Below are 21,692 nucleotides of genomic sequence, written 5' to 3'. Positions count from 1 at the left end.
TCCCATTCGTCCCTGCTCCGCTCATATACTATTCTTCTCTCACCACGTCACGTCGGTCTATATTATTGTACAATACTTAATATTTAGTAATAAATATTGAGCCTATGAGGTTATCTTTAGAGCATACGTGACGCTAATAATGATTGTAGACTAACTTTACTGTGGACAGATTGTTCTAATTATTAAATGTTTTCTTCGGGTTATTGTCAGCAGCCGACGGTGCACATGCGATAATTTGTAGCGGGGGCCTAGACCTGGGGTATCGAGTATTTTTTATATCTTGGAAGACGAATGGCGACCAGTAAATACACTACTGCCCATTAAAATTGCTACACCAAGAAGAAATGCAGATAATATTCATTGGACAAATATATTATACTAGAACTGACATGCGATTACATTTTCACGCAATTTGGGTGCATAGATCCTGAGAAATCAGTACCCATAACAACCACCTCTGGCCGGAATAACGGCCTTGATACGCTTGGGCATTGAGTCAAACAGAGCTTGGATGACGTGTACAGGTACAGCTGCCCATGCAGCTTCAACACGATACCACAGTTTATCAAGAGTAGTGACGCGTATTGTGACGAGGCAGTTGCTTGGCCACGATTGACCAGAAGTTTTCAGTTGGTGAGAGATCTGGAGAATGTGCTGGCTACGGCAGCAGTCGAACATTTTCTGTATCCAGAAAGGCCCGTACAGGACCTGCAACATGCGGTCGTGCATTATCCTGCTGAAATGTAGGGTCTCGCAGGGATCGAATGGAGTGTAGAGCCACGGGTCGAAACACATCTGAAATGTAACGTCCACTGTTCTAAGTTCCGTCAATTCGAAAAAGAGGTGACCGAGACGTGTAACCAATGGCACCCCATACCATCACGCCGGGTGATACGCCAGTATGGCGATGACGAATACACTCTTCCAATGTGCGTCCACCGCGATGTCGCCAAACACGGATGCGACCATCATTATGCTGTAAACAGAACCTGGATTCATCTGAAAAAATGACGTTTTGCCATTCGTGCACCCAGGTTCGTCGTTGAGTACACCATCGCAGGCGCTCCTGTCAAGGGTAACCGTAACCATGGTCTCCCAGCTGATAGTCCATGCTGCTGCAAACGTCGTCGAACTGTTCGTGCAGATGGTTGTTGTCTTGCAAACGTCCCCATCTGTTTACTCAGGGATCGAGACGTGGCTGCACGATCCGTTACAGCCGTGCGGATAAAATGCATGTCATCTCGACTGCTAGTGATACGAGGCCGTTGGGATCCAGCACGGCGTTCCGTATTACCCTCCTGAACCCACCGATTCCTTATTCTGTCAACAGTCATTGGATCTCGACCAACGCGAGCAGTAATTTCGCGATACGATAAACCGCAATCGCGATAGGCTACAATCCGACCTCTTCCAAAGTCGGAAACGTGATGGTACGCATTTCTCCTCCTTACGCAAGGCATCACAACAAAGTTTCACCAGGCAGCGCTGGTCAACTGCTGTTTGTGTATGAGAAATCGGTTGGAAACTTTCCTCACGTCTGCACGTTGTAGGTGTCGCCACCGGCGCCAACCTTGTGTGATTGCTCTGAAAAGCTAATCATTTACATATCACAGGACCTTCTTCCTGTCGGTTAAATTTCGCGTCTGTAGCACGTCATCTTCGTGGTGTAGCAATTTTAATGGCCAGTAGTGTAGCTATAAAGAGTTCCAGGTCTGACCCTGTTGAAACCTGCGTAATACCGACTTTGAAATCATTTTATTGAAAGGAATACACCTGAGTACATACAAATGCTGCATTTCTACATTTGCCACTGTAATATTTCAATATGAACCCAAAAGAACTGACATGGAGCCAAGTTATGGCATTTGGCCCGAGAAATAACAAGACTGTTAAGCTGCCAGACGCACTGGAACTAGCACACACAACTTTTTCACGTGTCATTATCGAACGCTGGCGGGATATAGAACTAACTGCACGTCTTCAAAGAAGAGGAGGAAATGTGACCCCTGGTTGCTTCGTAGATTCTGTTGTTGCTCGACTCGTTATAAACGTAGCAGATGACAGTTCTAGAAGTGAAATGTATTTCTCGCGTTCGGATGAGGAAGGAGCTAAGAGATTACCAGACGACTGACTGTAATTAATACCTTCAGTAGCCTCAGTATTCAACAGTACAGTGAAATCCCTGCAGTAGGCTTTTGCATCACACATCAGAAGAATTACCCTGTGTTTAAGTTAGGAATTTCCATCACTCTTGTCTGTAATTATAACACTGCGTTAAGTAACAACGGAACATTTTATGCTTTCCGTCTAATCACCTTAGAAGCATGCGTTAGCGCTGAAGATTTGCCGAATATTATTTCATTCTGTTTCAAAGTTAAATGACATTCAAAGCTCTATTGTTCCTTTGCTCGTCTCTTTTTACGTCTGAGTTGCAACTGCTCAAATCATTGCAGGTTAGTTGCACCAGCTTGGCTGGCCAGTACTGACCAAGTTTAATGCGGCGGTAGCGCTGTTGTCCCGCATTATCGCTCAGTCTATGTGTTTGTAACATGGCAGAAAACGTATCCTTAAGATCGCACTTCACTGTACGGAACACAGCTAGGCTTCCGGTTCCGTGAAACGTCTTCCGTTCCACGTGAAACGAAATCCAATGAGTTTCAAGCAAACGCGGAAGAATACACGGTATAATGTTCACATCAGGTTTATTCTTATCATGAACAGCGTATAGTATGCAAAAAGTTTGTCGAAATCCACTGCTTTAATTATCCATTTGTTGACATGGTTCAGTCCACTCTATACAATGTTCAGTTGCCTAAATCAGATGACCCCTGTTCTCCATTGTTTCTGAATAATTATTATAAGCTCATCTGTCGTTTACCTGATGTTCCATATTGATCTGACGCATTTTGATATTGTGTAATGATCCCTCTTGGGAAACGTATTCCATATAATTCCTGTTTGACCGTAAGTTAAATGTAACGTGCTACGCTTCTTTATCCATACATATGGACATGAAACAATGCTTTTATTGACAGATGTTCTGCATACTGTCACTAAGGCACCCTTTATTACGCCACTGAGTTTTAAGATTGTGTAGCTTGTACTGTTAATCCTGGTTAGTTTTTTTCTTATATCTATGATCATGTAAATACTGGGAACCTCAGCTTTAACCATTTGTTCCTGAGTCTCTGCCTGTTGGGAAATGTGATACACAAAACTGTATACTTTATTCAGGAATTACGAATGATATATACTGTTGACGCCATTGCTTTAGTTATATTTCAATGGATTTTGTCACTGGTTACATTTTATTAAGTTGTCATTGTACAAATATTGCTTATGACTTTACTGCAATCGCAATAATTATGGTTACTTTTTATGTTAAAGCTATCTTTGTGTTTCATGGCTCATACTGACGGAACATCTTTGTGGCATTATCTTTGAGGTTGCGAGTACTTTGGTTATTCGTGCTATATCTAGGCCACAGATGTACAGTTTACTTTTACATGTGCATGACGAAGCTTGCTAAAGTGAGAAAATTACTGTTCTTATGTGTCATTATTCACGAGATTGACAGCTAATGCAATTTTATGGTTCAACATGATTGACAAGTGACTTGTATTGGTCAGTTTTTCGTAAAAAATACTTTATATTTTCATGTCTTTATGATGTTTTGTACACTGAGATTTTGTTCTCAGTTTTCTATTTTAACGTTGATCAGTACCACATGATGGTTGTTGATTGAAACCAGCAGTAAATAAACAAGCTGCTCTACTGCAGCATAGTGTCCTGTCTTCTAATTACACTTCTTAATTCACACATAGCGCAAATCAAGCCTTGCATTATTGCAGGGTGGAATCGTTAAGATTAAGAATGTAATGAGGCTCTCAGACGCTCAATGTTTATTGCGAAACATTAAGTATTGCGCAATAATTCTCACTGTTTGACAGCGATATTGACTGTTTCCGGATTATATTGAAGGAGACAGCAGAGCATTAAAAGATTGATGCTCACTCTATATATTGCGCAATACATTATACTGTGTAAGGGTCTGACACTCCACTCCTTCTCTCTATCGTCAGACATCAGCAAAAACACTCTGTGGGTGCATTGGCGTCTATAGAATAAATTACTGGGTTAAGGAGTGGGCCCTTATTCTATGACAGAGCACAACGGTGTTTAGCTGTACACAAATGGTTTTTAATTCAGGATTATTGTCAAAGAAATACACGAATTTACATAGGTTGTAACATGACAATGTTAGGGCAGGTGGCAATATAACGCATTTCGTCCTGTTTAAACGAAATAACTCTGAACACAACAATACCAAATTTTAACCAGAAAGTTCTCTACAAAATTATTCTTACTACTACTTCGTGAAGTTGGCCAATATTACGACAAATCATCCGATTCCGGTTCTAAGTTCGGTACTATTTAGGATGACAATCAAGTCTACTGAGAATGGTCAGTTTTGGTGACAAGCTGAGCAAAAGACTACTCAAGGTTGCTCGAGTTCACAGTGTCCGCAAGCTGGTGAACCTGCACGTTTACTCCTCTGTTAGCGGTATTTACCTTAACTGTGATGAGATGTTGGCTGCATGGCTGCTCTCGCCCTCTGAAAGTCCTATAAAAGCTAATCAAAATCTTCGCTGATTTTATCAGCAGAAACTGTCCTATGTTTCTCGTTAGGTGAGAAAACATGCACTCATCCCTAGTCTTGAAATATGGCGATATGCACGTGCATGGAAGGAGCAGCGTGCATATTACAGTGCCCTCTCAGTTCTCGCAAAAACAATTAACTGTGTGGCTGTTTCGTTTCTTCGCTGTTGGAGCTCAACGATGCTACAGCTAATATCTAGCTGAATTTCAGCGCAGTAAACGCAGTGTTCACGCAAAATTCCTCCTTTGGATCATACAGAGCGTGAGGTGCCCTGTTCTGCACTTGACGCTGGTTCAGAGGAGAGTCCCTGATATTTTCGGTCTTGTGTCTCTCGTAGCAAAACTGTCCCTCACCTGGGCCCTTTCATGCTCCACGTCACGGTTTTTTCAACCAACAGGAGCGTTCCTTTCATCTTGTGGAAACCAACTCTGCCAATTCCAAAGGGCCTACCATCAAACTGCGTCGAAGTTTCAGCACTTTACCCCTCCCTAGTTCATGGCAGCCAAACAGAGATTTTGTGCCAGCTCCAGACGCCTAAAAGTTACACTCGTACATCATGAGCATATTACGCACAGTTCACGTGATCGACTGTGTCGCTGGTCTGTTTGTATCTATCTGGAAATTCTCCAACACAGTTTCCTAAAGATTCTCTTCGTACCACTGGCTCACTACCTGCCCTCTTCGATGAGTCACCCACAGCGTCCGTTGTCTCTCGCCACCGGTCGCTTTAAGAGCGTTCCGATGTACCCGGGCTGTGACATCGCAGCTCGCATCTGCTCCCAACTCAGACGTTTCCTCCAGCAGGTTTTTTCTTCTCTTGCTCATTGACATGCAGGATTTATATTCAGTGTGTTAATACTGTCGACTGAGTGTCATCCCTTTGCACTGCATACTGTACATTTCAATAGGCAAATCTTCTCATTTTCGCCAAAGTATGTCAGGTGACATGTTCACCTTCCTGTTTCGATGTATAAAATCTCTCATGTAATGTGCGAACTTGACATTTATTTACTCTCTCACTTTACAAGAGTAGTATTGCGAAATAGTCGGCAGTTCCCGGGGAGACCGAGAGAAATTCCATTTGCTCCGAACGAATTGACACAAAGAACTGAAAAAAGAAAATGACAAAACATCAGGCAGTGTGCTGGAGGATGTACAAAGTCAGCCAGAACATTATGACCTCCTACCTAATACCCTGTATGTTGACCTTTGGCACGGATAACAGCAGCAACGCATCACGGCATGTAAGCAATGAGGCCTTGGTAGGTCGCTAGAGGGAGTTGGCAGCACATCTGGACGCACAAGTCACCCAATTCCCGTAAATTTCGGGGAGGGGGCAGCGAACTCTGACGCCGTGCTCAATCACATCCCAGAAGTGTTAGGTCGGGCTCCGATTTGGCGAGTTTGGAGGCCTGCACATCAACTGAGACTCGCCACTTTGTTCGTCAAATCACTCCATCACACTCCTGGTCTTGTGACGTAGCGCATTATCGTGCTGAAAAATGTCGCTGCTGTTGGGGAACATGTTCGTCATGGAGGGATGCACATGGTCTGAAAACAGTTACAACACTCCTTGGCTGTCATGGAGCACAAGCTCCACTGAACCCATGGATGCGCACATTAGTGTTCCCCAGAGCATAATGGAGCCGCCGTCAGCTAGTCGCAGTCGTGCAGTAAAGTTGCCAAGAAGCTATTCTGCTGGAAAATGATGAATTTGAATCCTCCCATCGGCATGATGAAGAAGGTATCGGGATGCATCAGACCACGCAACGCTTTGCCACTGCGCCAACGTCCAGTGCCGATGGCTACGTGCCCATTTCAATCGTAGTTCTGTATGTCGTGATGTTAACATTGGGACACGCAAGGGTCGTTGGCTACAGAGGCCCATCGTTAGGAATGTTCGGCACACTGTGTGTTCAGATACACATGCACTTTTCCCAGCGTTAAATCTGATATTGGTTCCGCCACAATTCGCCGTCTGTCCTGTTTTACCAGTTTGCTGCCGGCGGCTGTGGCCAAGCGGTTCTAGGCGCTTCAGTTCCGGAACCGCGCTGCTGCTGCGGTCGCAGGTTCGAATTCTGCCTCGGGCATGGATGTGTGTGATGTCCTTAGGTTAGTTAGGTTCAAGTAGATCTACGTCTAGGGGACTGATGACCTCAGATGTTATGTCCCATAGTGCGTAGAGCCATTTGAAGCATTTGAACCAGTTTGCCAAGCCTGCGACGTCCGACAGCTGTAACAAGGGGTGGCCGCCCAATCCCATGACGTCTGGACGTGGTTTCACTTTGGTTTCGCCCCGTGTTTAAGACACTCAACACAGCACTCTTAGAACATTCGACAAGTCGTGCAGTTTCCGAAATCTCGATGCAAGTCTCCGGGCCATCACAATTTTCCTTCAGTCAAACTCGGATAAATCATGCGCCTATCCCATTCTACACAAGAACAGCAAGTTCACTGGTACTACAGCACCGTGCATGTGTTTGACTGGAAGTCATTCCTCGCCAGGTGGCGCTGCTATCGTCTTGACTATCGTCTCCGCACTGTCGCCTGATAAACAAAGTAAGAGCCTACGGAATATCAGACCAGCTGTGTGGCTGGATTGAAGAGTTTTTAACAAACAGAACACAGCATGTTGTTATCAATGGAGAGACGTCTACAGACGTTAAAGTAACCTCTGGCGTGCCACAGGGGAGTGTTATGGGACCATTGCTTTTCACAATATATATAAATGACTTAGTAAATAGTGTCGGAAGTTCCATGCGGCTTTTCGCGGATGATGCTGTAGTATACAGAGAAGTTGCAGCATTAGAAAATTGTAGCAAAATGCAGGAAGATCTGCAGCGGATAGGCACTTGGTGCAGGGAGTGGCAACTGACCCTTAACATAGACAAATGTAATTTATTGCGAATACATAGAAAGAAGGATCCTTTATTGTATGATTATATGATAGCGGAACAAACACTGGTAGCAGTTACTTCTCTAAAATATCTGGGAGTATGCGTGCGGAACGATTTGGAGTGGAATGATCATATAAAATTAATTGTTGGTAAGGCGGGTACCAGGTTGAGATTCATTGGGAGAGTGCTTAGAAAATGTAGTCCATCAACAAAGGAGGTGGCTTACAAAACACTCGTTCGACCTATACTTGAGTATTGCTCATCAGTGTGGGATCCGTACCAGATCGGTCTGATGGAGGAGATAGAGAAGATCCAAAGAAGAGCGGCGCGTTTCGTCACAGGGTTATTTGGTCACCGTGATAGCGTTACGGAGATGTTTAATAAACTCAAGTGGCAGACTCTGCAAGAGAGGCGCTCTGCATCGCGGTGTAGCTTGCTCGCCAGGTTTCGAGAGGGTGCGTTTCTGGATGAGGTATCGAATATATTGCTTCCCCCTACTTATACCTCCCGAGGAGATCACGAATGTAAAATTAGAGAGATTAGAGCGCGCACGGAGGCTTTCAGACAGTCGTTCTTCCCGCGAACCATACGCGACTGGAATAGGAAAGGGAGGTAATGACAGTGGCACGTAAAGTGCCCTCCGCCACACACCGTTGGGTGGCTTGCGGAGTATCAATGTAGATGTAGATGTAGATGTAGACTGGTTTACATCGATAGTAGGCCTGTGGTCATAATGTTCCGGCTGATCAGTGTCTATTAAAGCACCTTGTGGTACTTTTCGAAATGAAATACATGACTGTAAAGCTAGGTACTTGGTTGTCCACAACAGCAGAGGAAACTGAAGATCGTAGGGTCATGGCAGTTAGCAGAAATGTTTTACTTATAGGAGTTTTCATAAGTGGCAAATAAGACCAGGTCCACAGTCCAGTGAGCATACACTTTTTTCTTTGTAATAGTTATCACATCACAGGCATAAGACCATGTAAGCTTTCAATCAATCAATAATTGTCTTATTTCGTTCGCAACAGTTGTTCAGTAGCGCGTGTTCAGTAACGCGTGTACAAGATAAATTACGCAGTTCACTTGTTTAATTTGTTTAGGTATTATTTTGGTTTACGAATCTATGCTGTAGAGAATGGGCCTCTGGTCCATTGAAATGTTTCTTGGAAGCCCTTCAGACTTATTTCGTCCGTTCTGCATGAAATATGCTACGGTTTTGCAGCGCAAGCAACTCAATCGCTATACATACGAGTTATACATGAACGAAAGCCGATTTATTCGCTATGAAGACAGAGTTATAGCTGAAGCGTTCTGGGCATAAATGTAGCGCAATAGTATTGTGCCGCTCTGGCTTTCGCACTTTCGCGCAATATATCGACGCAGTATTATTGCGCAATAAAGAATTACCGTGTGAAGGCCCCTTTACATTCCATTGTAGCATATAATAGTCATATTTTCTTCCCGTAAGTTTTGGAACTCTCAGACAGGTGCAAGGCGCAGTAGAGGACAGGCAGCCGGCTGACAGAGTGAATACCGCGACCAGAGCGCACGGCGCAGGGGGCAGGTGATCTCACAGACTCGGCGAGCTGTCGTGCTATGATAGTCCGTTGTGCGTGGCGCGAAGGGTCTTCAGTGAAACTCAGTGAAGAATGATCCTTGTCGAAGAAGCGGTACTAAAGACAATTACGTACATGGAAAAGCATTCGCAGCATAGTAAGAAAAAAATTACGAACGAATTTCGAATAGGTCCGCAACAATACGACCGCGTAGTGCATAACAAAACCACCGACATTCAATGGAGGGCACGATGCACTAAGGAGAAATGCACGATGCACTAAGAGAAATTAGTGTTTGCGCTTTTCAAGGATGCTCGATACTATTTGCCGAATGTGCAAGATAGTGACCTACTACGTTATGCACATCAAATTGCACATGACATAGATACAGTGATTTCGAGGGAACCAGTGGCTGGTTGCATACCTTGAAAAAGTACTACCGAATTGGAAGACATAAGTTAACGAAATTTCAAACAAAGTGTCAACTTGACAAGGCACAGCTAAGTGCGAAATCAGCCAGAAATTTTGTAGATGAGGTAAACAAACTTATCCCATCGTTCAGTAAGGAATTTGTTTTTAACTCCCACCAGTCGACATCTGAAGAGGAAATACATATGAAAGAAACCTTGGAAATTAGATATACCAAAAGGGTTGTATCAAGATCAACTAACATCAATAACTTAACACATTCGTATGTAAGCATGTCAAAACATTAATCGGGGTGGTAAACTGGCTGGAAAGTTATCTATTGCGTTACGAGGATTTTTCAAATGGCTCTGAGCACTATGGGACTCAACTGCTGAGGTCATTAGTCCCCTAGAACTTAGAGCTAGTTAAACCTAACTAACCTAAGGACATCACAAACATCCATGCCCGAGGCAGGATTCGAACCTGCGACCGTAGCGGTCTTGCGGTTCCAGACTGCAGCGCCTTTAACCGCACGGCCACTTCGGCCGGCACGTTACGAGGAGTTGGAGGTAATCTGCCCCTTCGTATTCTTTCTTGTGTGCGCGATATTTCAAGGGCATAAGGGAATATTTACGTCACAACAAGCAAGAGTCAGAAAAAGGGCCTAAGATAACTACAGCTGTAGCGTGAGCATTGCTATTTTTGGTCAAAATAACTTGCTTTTGCTTGATCCCGGTCTGTGTATAAAAATCAAGCTCCTTCCAACTATCCCTCCTGAAACGTGCGTGACATTGCAGTTCCTATCACCTGGAGCCACTGGACGAATCCAGCCTTTTTTCTGTGCCTGTAAAACATATTATCGCCCTATCTGCAGCTATAGCTTAAAGGATAGCCGGTATCGCACAATGTTCCACGACAGACTGCTTCGCTTTCAGTTGCATGCCATCACATTCCATCAGTGGCGGATACATATTGGGAGGGGGGTGGGCACGCGCCCCTCCCCCCCTTTCGGGGCCGCCCTCATTGCCACCCACGCCGCCCGCGCCAGTAAGCCCGCACGCTATTCGTTCGTTTCTTTCGTCATTCGACTCGACTGAATCGAGTTATCGAGTAGTTGCACTTGCCTATGTAGCACGTGCATCCGCGTCATCGTATTTTATATATTTCTGTCTGGCACATAGATAGCTAACACATATTGTACCTACGAGAAAAGTCGCGCTCATTCTGGTGATCTGGCACGTAAATTGAATCAGTGCTTAACTGAACTACCGTTCTTTGACGAAGAATCACTCGTTGTGATTAAAAAGAGAGTAATGGGATAGATTCTTCAATACAAGCAAACGAGCATAAACGCCCTTAATGATGGTGATATTGTTATGCAAGAGTTGTCTGTTTGTCCAAGATCTGAGTATCCTACTTTGCACACGCTGTACAAAGTATTTTCTTGTCTACCTGCATCTGTTGCTACAGTAGAAAGAAGTTTTTCAACAGTGCAGCGTACAAAGACATGGCTGACGTCAGCAATGAAGGGGGATCGACTTAATGGCTTAGCTCTGTTGAACACTGACCCTGACATTGGTCGTCCTATTAACGAAGCAATTAACCAATTTGCCAGGAAGAATGGGCGCATGGAATTCATCATCTAAGGAAGAAAACCACAATTGTAACTTTATTATATCGTAAGATGGCATTGTCTTGAATATGTGTATAATCAGCTTAAACAAAACTTACTTTAACTTTGCATGTGCCTTGACCATTTTTTATTACCGTAAAAGTAAAGGTAGGAGACGAGGTACTGGCAGAATTGAAGCTGTGAGGACGGGTCGTGATTCGTGCTTGGGTAGCTCAGATGGTAGAGCACTTGCCAGCGAAAGGCAATGGTCCCGAGTTCGTGTCTCGGTCCGGCGCACAGTTTTAATCTGCCAGGAAGTTTCAAAGTAAAGGTAGCCAAGATATCTTCAGCGCCCCCTGCTTAAGGTTTTTCTGTATCCGCCACTGCATTCCATCAACTCTCATTACCTCCTTACACCAAAATGATTCTATATGTACTCCTTAAGAGAGGATACCTGACTGAACATCCTGTACAGTTCGTAAATCCCAAAAAATTCTCCTTCCGTATTGATGGTGCGAACCATTATGGTCACAGTGGCGCGCCATTTTTCATTCGGTGTTCAAGGTGCAAGTTAAAGGTTTGTTCTGAACATTCTTGGAGTATGGACGATGTTCACTTTATGAAGTGTAATCCGACATTGAATATTTATCTCTGCATCTAGTGTACACTAATTTTCAGTCACCATCCTGATGAACATTGTGAGTCATTTTTTTGCTGTCATAATTGTTAACACATCACTTTTAAATTAGTCTTACTAAAGACTGAACTTGTAAACTCGCACTCAAGGGGTTCCTTGTCAGATTGTCAATTGTCAGATCGCTAATTTGGGGGGGGGGGGGGGGGGGCAGGGGTGCATACTAGCTGGCTGGCCTGTGGCCCGTAAGGACCAGCGCACGCGTCACGGGCCGTATCTGTGATGTGCAAATGTGAGTCATCCCTCCGCCTACCACCGCCCACAGTGTTTGGCAGAGTGCTGTACTCACCGCTGTGGCCGTTGTTGACAGCGCTGGCCGGGCTGGTGGTGGTGTAGCCGAAGAAGACGAGCGGCGGGTGGTTGACCACGGAGGCGCTCGCCGAGTCCAGCTCCACCGGTGACTGCTCGCTGCCCGTCTTACACAGGCCTCCCCAGTACTCCGGGCCTGGCAAACACACACAAACAGTCTTAGCGAGAGAAACACTCATTCATGAAACTGCTCTTTCGTTCGTGACTTGATCGTAGCACTTATTACTAAAATTACGAGTTGCGACACAGTCACATCTAAGGTTCTTGAGTTATCCAGGAGTTACTTTTTTTATTACAAATCCAGGCACGGATCAAAAATGTTTATCAGTCAGGTTATGTATTATTACAATCAACAGTGAACATATTCAGACTTAAAAATAAACATACAGAGGTAGCGTGACGCAAAATGTTTCCGAATTACCCAAAATACAGAACCAGAAATCACTGTAAGCAAATACACAACATTTGAACACCTTAGTAAATGCAGTACAGTACACAGTTCTCGTCATTGCGTATACACAGGCCAGGCGAGAAGCCATCGTGCCCCTGTCACCCCCGTTTAATATAAAATTATATTATGCATGTTGATTACCTCTTATCAGTTTGTTGGAATCAACTCTTGGAATTCATGTTTACGTGCTATCGCAGTCACAGTCGAGTTTTAATTCGTCGCCATGGCAGAGTGGTCATAGTTACACTATACACGAGCACTTAGTGACAGCCAGCCGCTGAGGCCGAGCGGTTCTAGGCGCTTCAGTCGGGAACCGCGCTGCTGCTACAGTCGCAGGTTCGAATCCTGCCTCGGGCATGGCTGTGTGTGATGTCCTTAGGTTAGTCAGGTTTAAGTAGTTGTAAGTCTAGGGGACTGATGATCTCAGATGTTAAGTACCATAGTGCTCAGAGCCATTTGAACCATTTTTGAACTTAGTGAGAAGTGTGTGGATGCTCGAACAACAAAACACAGCGCAGACGCTGAGACAGGAATGATTTAATAAGGCACCACCGCGAAAGGCTACACTTTTGGATTGGAAAAGACGTGCTTTTGCTTTTAGTAGCATTAAAGACAGACCGCGGAGTGGAATGAAGAAGACACAAGAAGAAACTTGTACCAGAGTCTCTGCTTCCATTGAACATCCTCCTACGACATCGACAAGTGAAAGTACGTCGGAACTCGATATACCAAGACAATAATACGAGATCACATAAAAAAAGACCCCAATGTCAGACCTTTCGAACGAGATCTGTAAACGAGTTGTCGGACACAGACCGAAATGAGCCCATCTTACCATGCCGTGCTTCGTTAACTCAGTTTCCAAATGCAATAAACAGCGCCAGGGTTATGTTTTCAGACGAATGTGCCATTTATGGCAGCCCCGTGCAGGAAATATTGCCGTTTGGACCACAGAGAATCCTCATTACACAGTCGAGTTAGAAAGGAACCCGCCTCCGTGCAGGAAATATTGCCGTTTGGACCACAGAGAATCCTCATTACACAGTCGAGTTAGAAAGGAACCCGCCTCGCTTAATGATTGGCAGCGATGACATCACGAATCTGCTTAGACCGCACTTTTTGAAGGGACTGTGAATGGCACAAATTATTTACACGTGCTACAAACGTGATTTAATACCTCAGCTTGAAGAAAGGGGCCTCAAACAACGCATATGACTGTAGCACGAAGGGGCGCCTCCTCACTACTCTCTTGCAGTGTGCCGGCCGCTGGTGGCCGAGCGGTTAAAGGCGCTACAGTCTGGAACCGCGCGACCGCTACGGTCGCAGGTTCGAATCCTGCCTCGGGCATGGATGTGTGTGTTGTCCTTAGGTTAGTTAGGTTTAAGTAGTTCTAAGTTCTGGGGGACTTATGACCTCAGCAGTTGAGTCCCATAGTGCTCAGAGCCATTTGAACCATTTGAAGCCATCTTGCAGTGTGCGAGTTTCTAAATGGAAACTTTCCACGACGGAGGATAGATCGTGGCTCATCAGCAACACCAGCTCCACAGAAATTCTCATCAAGAAGTCCTGGCCTCACCACACACACCACACCTGACAACTCGTTATAAGACGCATGTATCTGCACATCGTTACGCTACAACTGAAGAACTGTGCAATGCTATTGAGGATGCATATCTCAGTATAGCACCGGATACGCTAAAAATATGTACAGAATAACAATGAGACGTATGGAAATGTGTTTACTGCATGAACGGGAACATACTGATGTACTCGATACTTAATACGTAAGTAAGTACTTGTGTTAAAACAAATCAAACCAGCCGCGCGGGGTAGCCGCGCGGTCAAAGGCGCCTTGTGACGGTTCCTGCGGCTCACCCTGTCAGAGGTTCGAGTCCTCCCTCGGGCATGGGTGTGAGTGTTGTCCATAGCATAAGTTAGTTTAAGCTAGATTACGTAGTGTGGAGGCTTAGGGACCGATGATCTCAGCAGTTTGGCCCCATTAGACCTTACACAAATTTCCAAAATTTCCAAACCAAATGAATTAGCCTTCGATACTAGTGGCTACGGGGACTTCTCGACAACCCTACAGATGATAGTCACATTAATTAGCCACACAAGTTTCGTCACAATATTACACATTTTGAGTGGCATGGAGATCCTTACGTTATACATGTTGACGCGTTAAGGTTCAAATTCAAATAGCTCTGAGCACTATGGGACTTAACTTCTGCGGTCGTCAGTCCCCTAGAACTTAGAACTACTTAAACCTGACTAACCTAAGGATATCACACACATCCATGCCCGAGGCAGGATTCAAACCTGTGATCGTAGCGGTCGCGCGGTTCCAGACTGCAGCGCCTAGAACCGCTCGGCCACCCGGGTCGGCGACGCGTTAAGGAAACCAAGTATACTGCCGTGCAGCGATGAGTGACGTGCCTGCATTCTGGCACGCGCTGGATGTCAGTTCACGTAACTTCAACAGAAATATTCTTTTTCATTAAATGTACAAAACCTTTTACGCAGAATTTAGCGCAAATAGGTCTCAAAACACAGATGACTGTGCTTATATACACTGACGGAAAAAAAGTCGCAACACCAAGGAGGAGTTGTCCGATATATAGGAAAATTTAGTAGGAGTATTTCTACATCTGAAAGATGTATGTCTACTCATATTTCGCGCTAGTGGACTAAGGGTGGTGCTAGTAGCGCCACTATCAGGATTCAAATCAGATTTGCTATAAATACGCGCTGTAACGGTCCTGAGCGTAAGTTACCTTTGAGATTGTACGTGGTGAGCTGACGTTAGTCAAGAATGCCTTTAAGCTGACAAAGACACCGTTATCAACGCCTCATTGAGTTTGAACGAGGTCGTGTTATGCGGTTACGAGAAGCTAGATGTTCCTTCTGCGATACTGCAGAAAGAGTGGCAGGAATGTAACAACCGTACATGATTGCTGCAGCGATGGTTACGAGAATGTGCGGTCGCAAGAAGACCGGGCTCCGGACGGCCACGTGGTACTACCGAGAAGGGAAGACCATTGTGTTCGGCGTGTAGCTCTGGCGCTTCGTACAGCTTCTGCAGCAGCAACCTGAGCACCACAGTGACACAACGAACTGTTACAAAAGAGAGCTCCGAGGCAGACGCCTTGTACCGTGCTTTCCACTGTCTCCAACCCACCGGTATTTCTGACTTCAGTGGTGTCAAGCGAGAGCTCATTGGAGGTCACAGTAGTATGTTGTATTTTCTGATGAAAGCTGGGTCTTCCTCCGTGCCAGTGATGGCTGTTTGTTGATTAGGAGGAGGCCAGCTGAGGGCTTGCAATCAACCCGTCTGCGTGCTAGACACACTGTACCTACACCTGGAGTCATGGTCTCGGGTGCGATTTCGTGAGACAGCAGGAACTCTCTCGTGGTTATCGCGTGCAACCTCACCGCAAATATGTACGCCAACCTGTTGTGCTGCCATTCATGAACAGCGTCCCAGGGGGTGGTTTCCAATGGACTAACGATAGCGCACATGCCGCTGTTGTAACACAGCATTCTCTACAGAATGTCGACTTGTTGCCTTGGCCTGCTCGATCACCAGATCTGTCCCCAGTCGAGCACATAATGGGCACCGTCGGATGACAATTCCAGCTTCGTGCGTAAACAGCATTAACCGCTTACGTATTGACCAACAGGTGAGACAGGCGTGGAACTCTATCCCACAAACAGACATCCAGACATCCATGATGCTAATAAAATTCATATGAAGCAGACAGGGTAAATAATAGACAGACAATTAAAAAACATGGTGACAGTCTGGTTTCTGTTCGCAAAAGACATAAAATTCACACCCAGTGACAGCATGGTTTCTGTTCGCAACACTATAAAGACGAACAACACTGAACATTCACTGGAACACTGCACTGAGAAGTTGGCAAATGTGACACACCACAGCCGAGAGCAGGTGGAGGGAAACTGGACAGATGATGGGAAAATAAAAAAAAGGGGTGGAAGGAGAGGAAAAGCGAAGGGGGGAGGGGTGAAAGGAGCCGATGGAGGATGATGACCCATAAGAGGGGTGGAGGGGAATACAAAAGGACTCGGGAGGGGGGAGGAGAAGGGAGGTAGGGAGAGGGTAGGCGGGTCTAAAGCTGGATGGAAGGGGGGGCGCGAAGACGGAGCCCAGGGAAAGGACAGAGGAAATGAGGGGGGTTGAGGGTCAGAGTTGATAGGAGGGATAGATTGAGGGAGAGAGGGTATCATCCGGGAGGGGGAGTTGATGGAAGCCGCCTTGGGAAAGGAGATGTAGGGTGTAGAGATGGAGGGTAGGGGGGACACAATAGTGAAGGCGTGGCAGAGGGCTGGAGTCGGAGAGGAGAGGAGCAACCAGGGGATGAGGGGGATCAAGGAGGCAGGAGGTGTAGAGTATGCGGATATGTTCAAGGAATATGAGCAGATGGGGGAAAGGAATGAGGTCATATTAAAACAAAATCTGCAGGTCGCTAATAAAGCAGAGTAAAAAACTTTTTGCTTCTAAGCACACTCAAGTGCCCTCGAAATCTATCCACCGTTATTGGTGAGCCGCAGACCTGTTGTTTGATGATTGCATTGTAAAATGGTACTATATATTTTTTGTAACATACTTACTATTATAATTTTAATAAGTCCTTTTTCACTAGAATTTGTTTTACTGATTATGTGGGACTAACAGCGCTGATTACGTTCAGTGACATTTGTTGATCTCTTTGCAGGTGGCTGTTGACATATGGATTGCGCGGTAGCGGTGTATGCACTTCAGGAAAAAAAAATATTCTGCTTTATTAACGAGCTGCAGATTTTGCTTTGATTATAGACTGCACTGTATAATGAGGCTGTGTAAATTTGTAACATAGTACAAATTTAATAAACCTTCCTTCCTCATTACATTTTATTAGATAATACATATACACAGTCATCTGCGTTTTGAGATCTATTTACCCTAAATTCCGTGGGGAACATTTTGTAGATTTAATTACAATGAATATTTTTGTTGAAGTTATGTGAACTAACGTGCAACAGTGACATCTAGCACACCACAATGCAGGCATATAACTCGCCGCTGCACTACAGCATACTTCGCTACCTTAAAGTGGCAACATATATGGTGTAATGATGTCTATGGCACTTAAAACTTGTAATTTTGGGACGAATACGGATAATTAATGTGACTGTAGCTTCTTTACACGCAATGATACGGATTGTGTAGGAGCTACGTTTACTAAGGTATGGAAATGTCGTATTTGATTACAGTGATTACTGATTCTGGAAACATTTTACGTCAAGCTTGTTCTTAGGTCTGAAGATGGTCATTGTTGACCGAAACTAATTCTTTGTAAAAATATAGAGTGTTTAATATCTGTGAATGAGTATAAAACCAAGTGTAGCTAAATAGTGTGAATATTTGTGTACATATCTTAATAAAGTACGTTATAAGAAGTAATCTGGTATGGATACCACAAGGCAGTGCACTGTAAGTACCTAAAGCATAAAAAACTTTCGGATTGGTGAATGTTTCGTCACCGATTACTAAATTCCCTTCATTCCCGCCAGCAGCACCAGCACTGCATCTAGCTACTCTCGGTGCACAACATATGTTCTTGTAGCACTTCATTCTGATGATGAGCCTGAAGTGGCTCGAAAACATGTTCATGGTTGAATAAATCGTAAAAAAAGCGATTGGTTGCGTATTTATTACCAGATAAATCGCCAATTTAAATCACAGTCGCAGTTCGTTATCCACAATGGATATACTGAAAAAAACGTGCTTTATGTTTTCAAATATTTTGGTGATTACAAAGTTTATAATGTGCTCAGTTTTATCCACTTGACATCTTGTGCGTGACGTTCAGCGTAAAATGAATATTTTACAACAAAAAGATGCTGAAGGCATATAAATCTACGGGTCCACTTCTAGTTTTTATAATACCAAAGTAAAACTTTTATATCAAATGTTACATCTTAACTTACAAGACATATTCCACGTAAATGCACTTTCTTACAGACCTGAAGGTGACAGCAACGACTATTGAAACCGGTCTTCATACATAAATAAATTTTTTATGCGATTTTGGCTTTTTAATGGTTTTTAACAATTAAAACAGATTGCCCTTCAGTAATTCGAAAACGCCAAGATTTTATTTTATTACTGTAAAATGCACTATATTACATTACAATACGATGCAATGCAGAATACACAAAAACAAAATTGATACACTACTCCGCGGTGTAATCGATACCTTTCTCAATGACCGCATGACAGGATTCAGATAGGAGTTCTGTGATTCTCCTGTACAATTGTTTCGGTTTCGAATTGAAGAAGGTTGTTAGCCCGTAGCTGAGAGAAAGTTCATAATCAAACCATTGTCCATGAATCTTGTTGGAGGGATATTGGAAAAGATGATAAGCAGAAGGGTTAATTCTGGTGAACGTGGAAGGTGAAGAAGTGGTTCCCAATCCGTATACGCAGGTGCATTATCGTGGAGTAGCAACACAGATTTACCATGTGTTTTGTTTTTAATTAGCAACAGCGAGTTCTATTAGCTATCAGTATAGGGCAGTAGCTGCTACTTTCCCAGTTCATGGAAGCAATTCATAATAAATAATGCCATTTTAGTTTCACCAAACGCACAACGTGATTTTTTGAGACACCCTAGAATTACGAGTACTATCATTAGGATGCCTCTTTGCTTACTTACGTCTATTCGGAAGTTACTACATGTAATTTCATAACACAGGTCAACAAAAAATGTTATTGATTTCTTTTTATTCTGTCTCAAAGTTTTTTGGCCACTGAACCTGTAGCTGACCCTACTTTATACGAGGGTTGGAACTTTAATAGTGGCAGCTATTTATTTAAAGCTCGTACAAAATAGACACGTGTTTCAAAGTTTTACTGACCTTCAGAGTAGTCACCAGCATTGTGTATAACCCGTTGCCAGCGGTGTGGAAGTGGTAGGATACTCTTAGCAGTGCCAGTTGTGTTGACAGTTCGAGTGGTGCGGACTATTGCCCGACGAATTTGTAGCAGTTCTGAAGCGAATGTCGTAAAGTGTTTCCTTCAGTGTAGAAATCGAGTTGAACTCACGGGGGCTTAAGTCAGGGGAGTGCAGTAGGTGGTATAGCGCTTAGCAGCCCCATCAATCAAACAAACCAGTAGCAGCTTGCGCTATACGTGCTTGATCATTGTCCTGCAAAATGATGGTCAGGTCCTGCAGAAAGTGTCATCACAAGCTGGCCGTAGGTTGTGTTCCAAAAATGAACAGATAGACAGAAGTGATGACACTTTCTGCAGGACCTGACGATCATTTTGCAGGACAATATCAAGCACGTACAGTGCAAGTAGTTACTGATTTGTTTGACTGATGCGGCTGCTAATAAAGTGCTATACCACCTATTGCATCCCCCTGACTTCAGCCCTCGTAAGTTCAACTTGATTTCTAAACTGAAGGAAACACTTTACGGCATTCGCTTCAGAACTGCTACAAATTCGTCGGACAACAGACCGCGCCGCTCGAACTGTCAACACAACTGGTACTGCTAAGAGTATCCTACGACTTCCACATCGCTGGCAACGGGTTATACGCAATGCTGGTAACTACTCTGAAGGTCAGTAAATATTTGAAACACGTATCTATTTTGTACGAGCTTACGAGCTTTAAATAAATAGTTGCCACTATTAAAGTTTCAACCCTCGTATTTTTTACAATGTGACTTCATAAATATTAGATTAGCTAAACACAAGCAACCGGGATGAAAAGTAATTTTTCAGTACGATCAAAGGTTTTACCGAAATAAAAACAAAAAAATTCATAATTATTCCATAGTAACAGTCTTAAATTTCCTTTCTCTCTTCTCAATAAACATTCTGCTATTCCCTATCTGATCGAAAATATCTCGACACTTGTTAGGTCTGTGCACCTTTCGCATTTATGACGGTTTGAACTCTACTGAGGAAACTTTTAGTGAGCTGCCTGAATGTCTGTGAAGGCAGGGCAGTCCATTCTTCCTCAGCAGCCGAAACCAGAGAATGTAGTGATGATGGACGCTGGGGTCTGGAACGAAAGTATGCTGTGGACTCAACTCGAAACTCTGGGCAAGCCAGTTCATTTCTTGAACGCTTACGTCTACACACTATTGCCTGAGGTATGCTGCTTTATGACAGGGAGCATTGTCGTGCTGATAACAAACATTCATAGTGTCCAAGCTGTTACCAATGTTTTTAGCGATTTCTTAAGCGCGACAGGGGGATCACACCCTAACCACTTAAGGTGGCCTGTAAACAGCCTTTGCGTGGTTAGTCGCTTTATCTTCGATTAGATGATTATTTTTTTGTATATTTGCAATTAACTATGATACGTACTATTCATTATCATTTTTTTTATACATCTACATCTACATTTATACTCCGCAAGCCACCCAACGGTGTGTGGCGGAGGGCACTTTACGTGCCACTGTCATTACCTCCCTTTTCTGTTCCAGTCGCGTATGGTTCGCGGAAAGAACAACTGCCGGAAAGCCTCCGTGCGCGCTCGAATCTCTCTAATTTTACATTCGTGGTCTCCTCGGGAGGTATAAGTAGGGGGAAGCAATATATTCGATACCTCATCCAGAAACGCACCCTCTCGAAACCTGGACAGCAAGCTACACCGCGATGCAGAGTCTGCCACTTGAGTTTGCTAGACATCCCCGTAACGTTATACTTGTTGACACTCGCCTGTGCATGAACTGGTTTTCTGAGTAACTTCTTTCGTATGAACAATGAATAGACACTACTTTTATGTACAACAAGCACATGATACTCATTTCTTTAATACATTACTTACATACATATTGCTGATTACATGTGCATGTTTGACATTTCGTGTCCTCTTACGTTATGAGTTTTAATTAGTTTTTATTTCCTTCATCTGGTATACACTTGTATATTGCACTTTAGTGTGACTTGATGTAGACATTGACGGAAAAACGTCACAACACTAAAAAATAATTAATGTAGAGTAATGCAGTTTCGGGAACACATTTGTCTAGGTAAAATATTTAAGTAATTAACACTGCAAGATCGCAAGTTAAAGTAAGCGCGGG

General features: G+C 44.0%; 1 protein-coding gene across 1 annotated transcript in view; it reads right to left on the bottom strand.

Moving 5' to 3' along the window:
• Nucleotides 1-21,692, bottom strand: part of LOC124787441 (putative carbonic anhydrase 3) — a 508,783-nt gene that overhangs the window by 161,003 nt on the left and 326,088 nt on the right. The window contains exon 3 of the mRNA XM_047254340.1: nt 12,117-12,272. Within this exon, the coding sequence (XP_047110296.1) occupies nt 12,117-12,272 (156 nt within the window). The remainder of the gene's footprint in view (nt 1-12,116; nt 12,273-21,692) is intronic.

This window comes from Schistocerca piceifrons, chromosome 1 (genome assembly GCF_021461385.2).
Source record: "Schistocerca piceifrons isolate TAMUIC-IGC-003096 chromosome 1, iqSchPice1.1, whole genome shotgun sequence".
In the NCBI taxonomy this organism is placed as follows: Eukaryota; Metazoa; Arthropoda; class Insecta; order Orthoptera; family Acrididae; genus Schistocerca; species Schistocerca piceifrons.
Note: the sequence above shows the minus strand (reverse complement) of the source record. Positions and strands in the feature narration are given on the sequence as shown.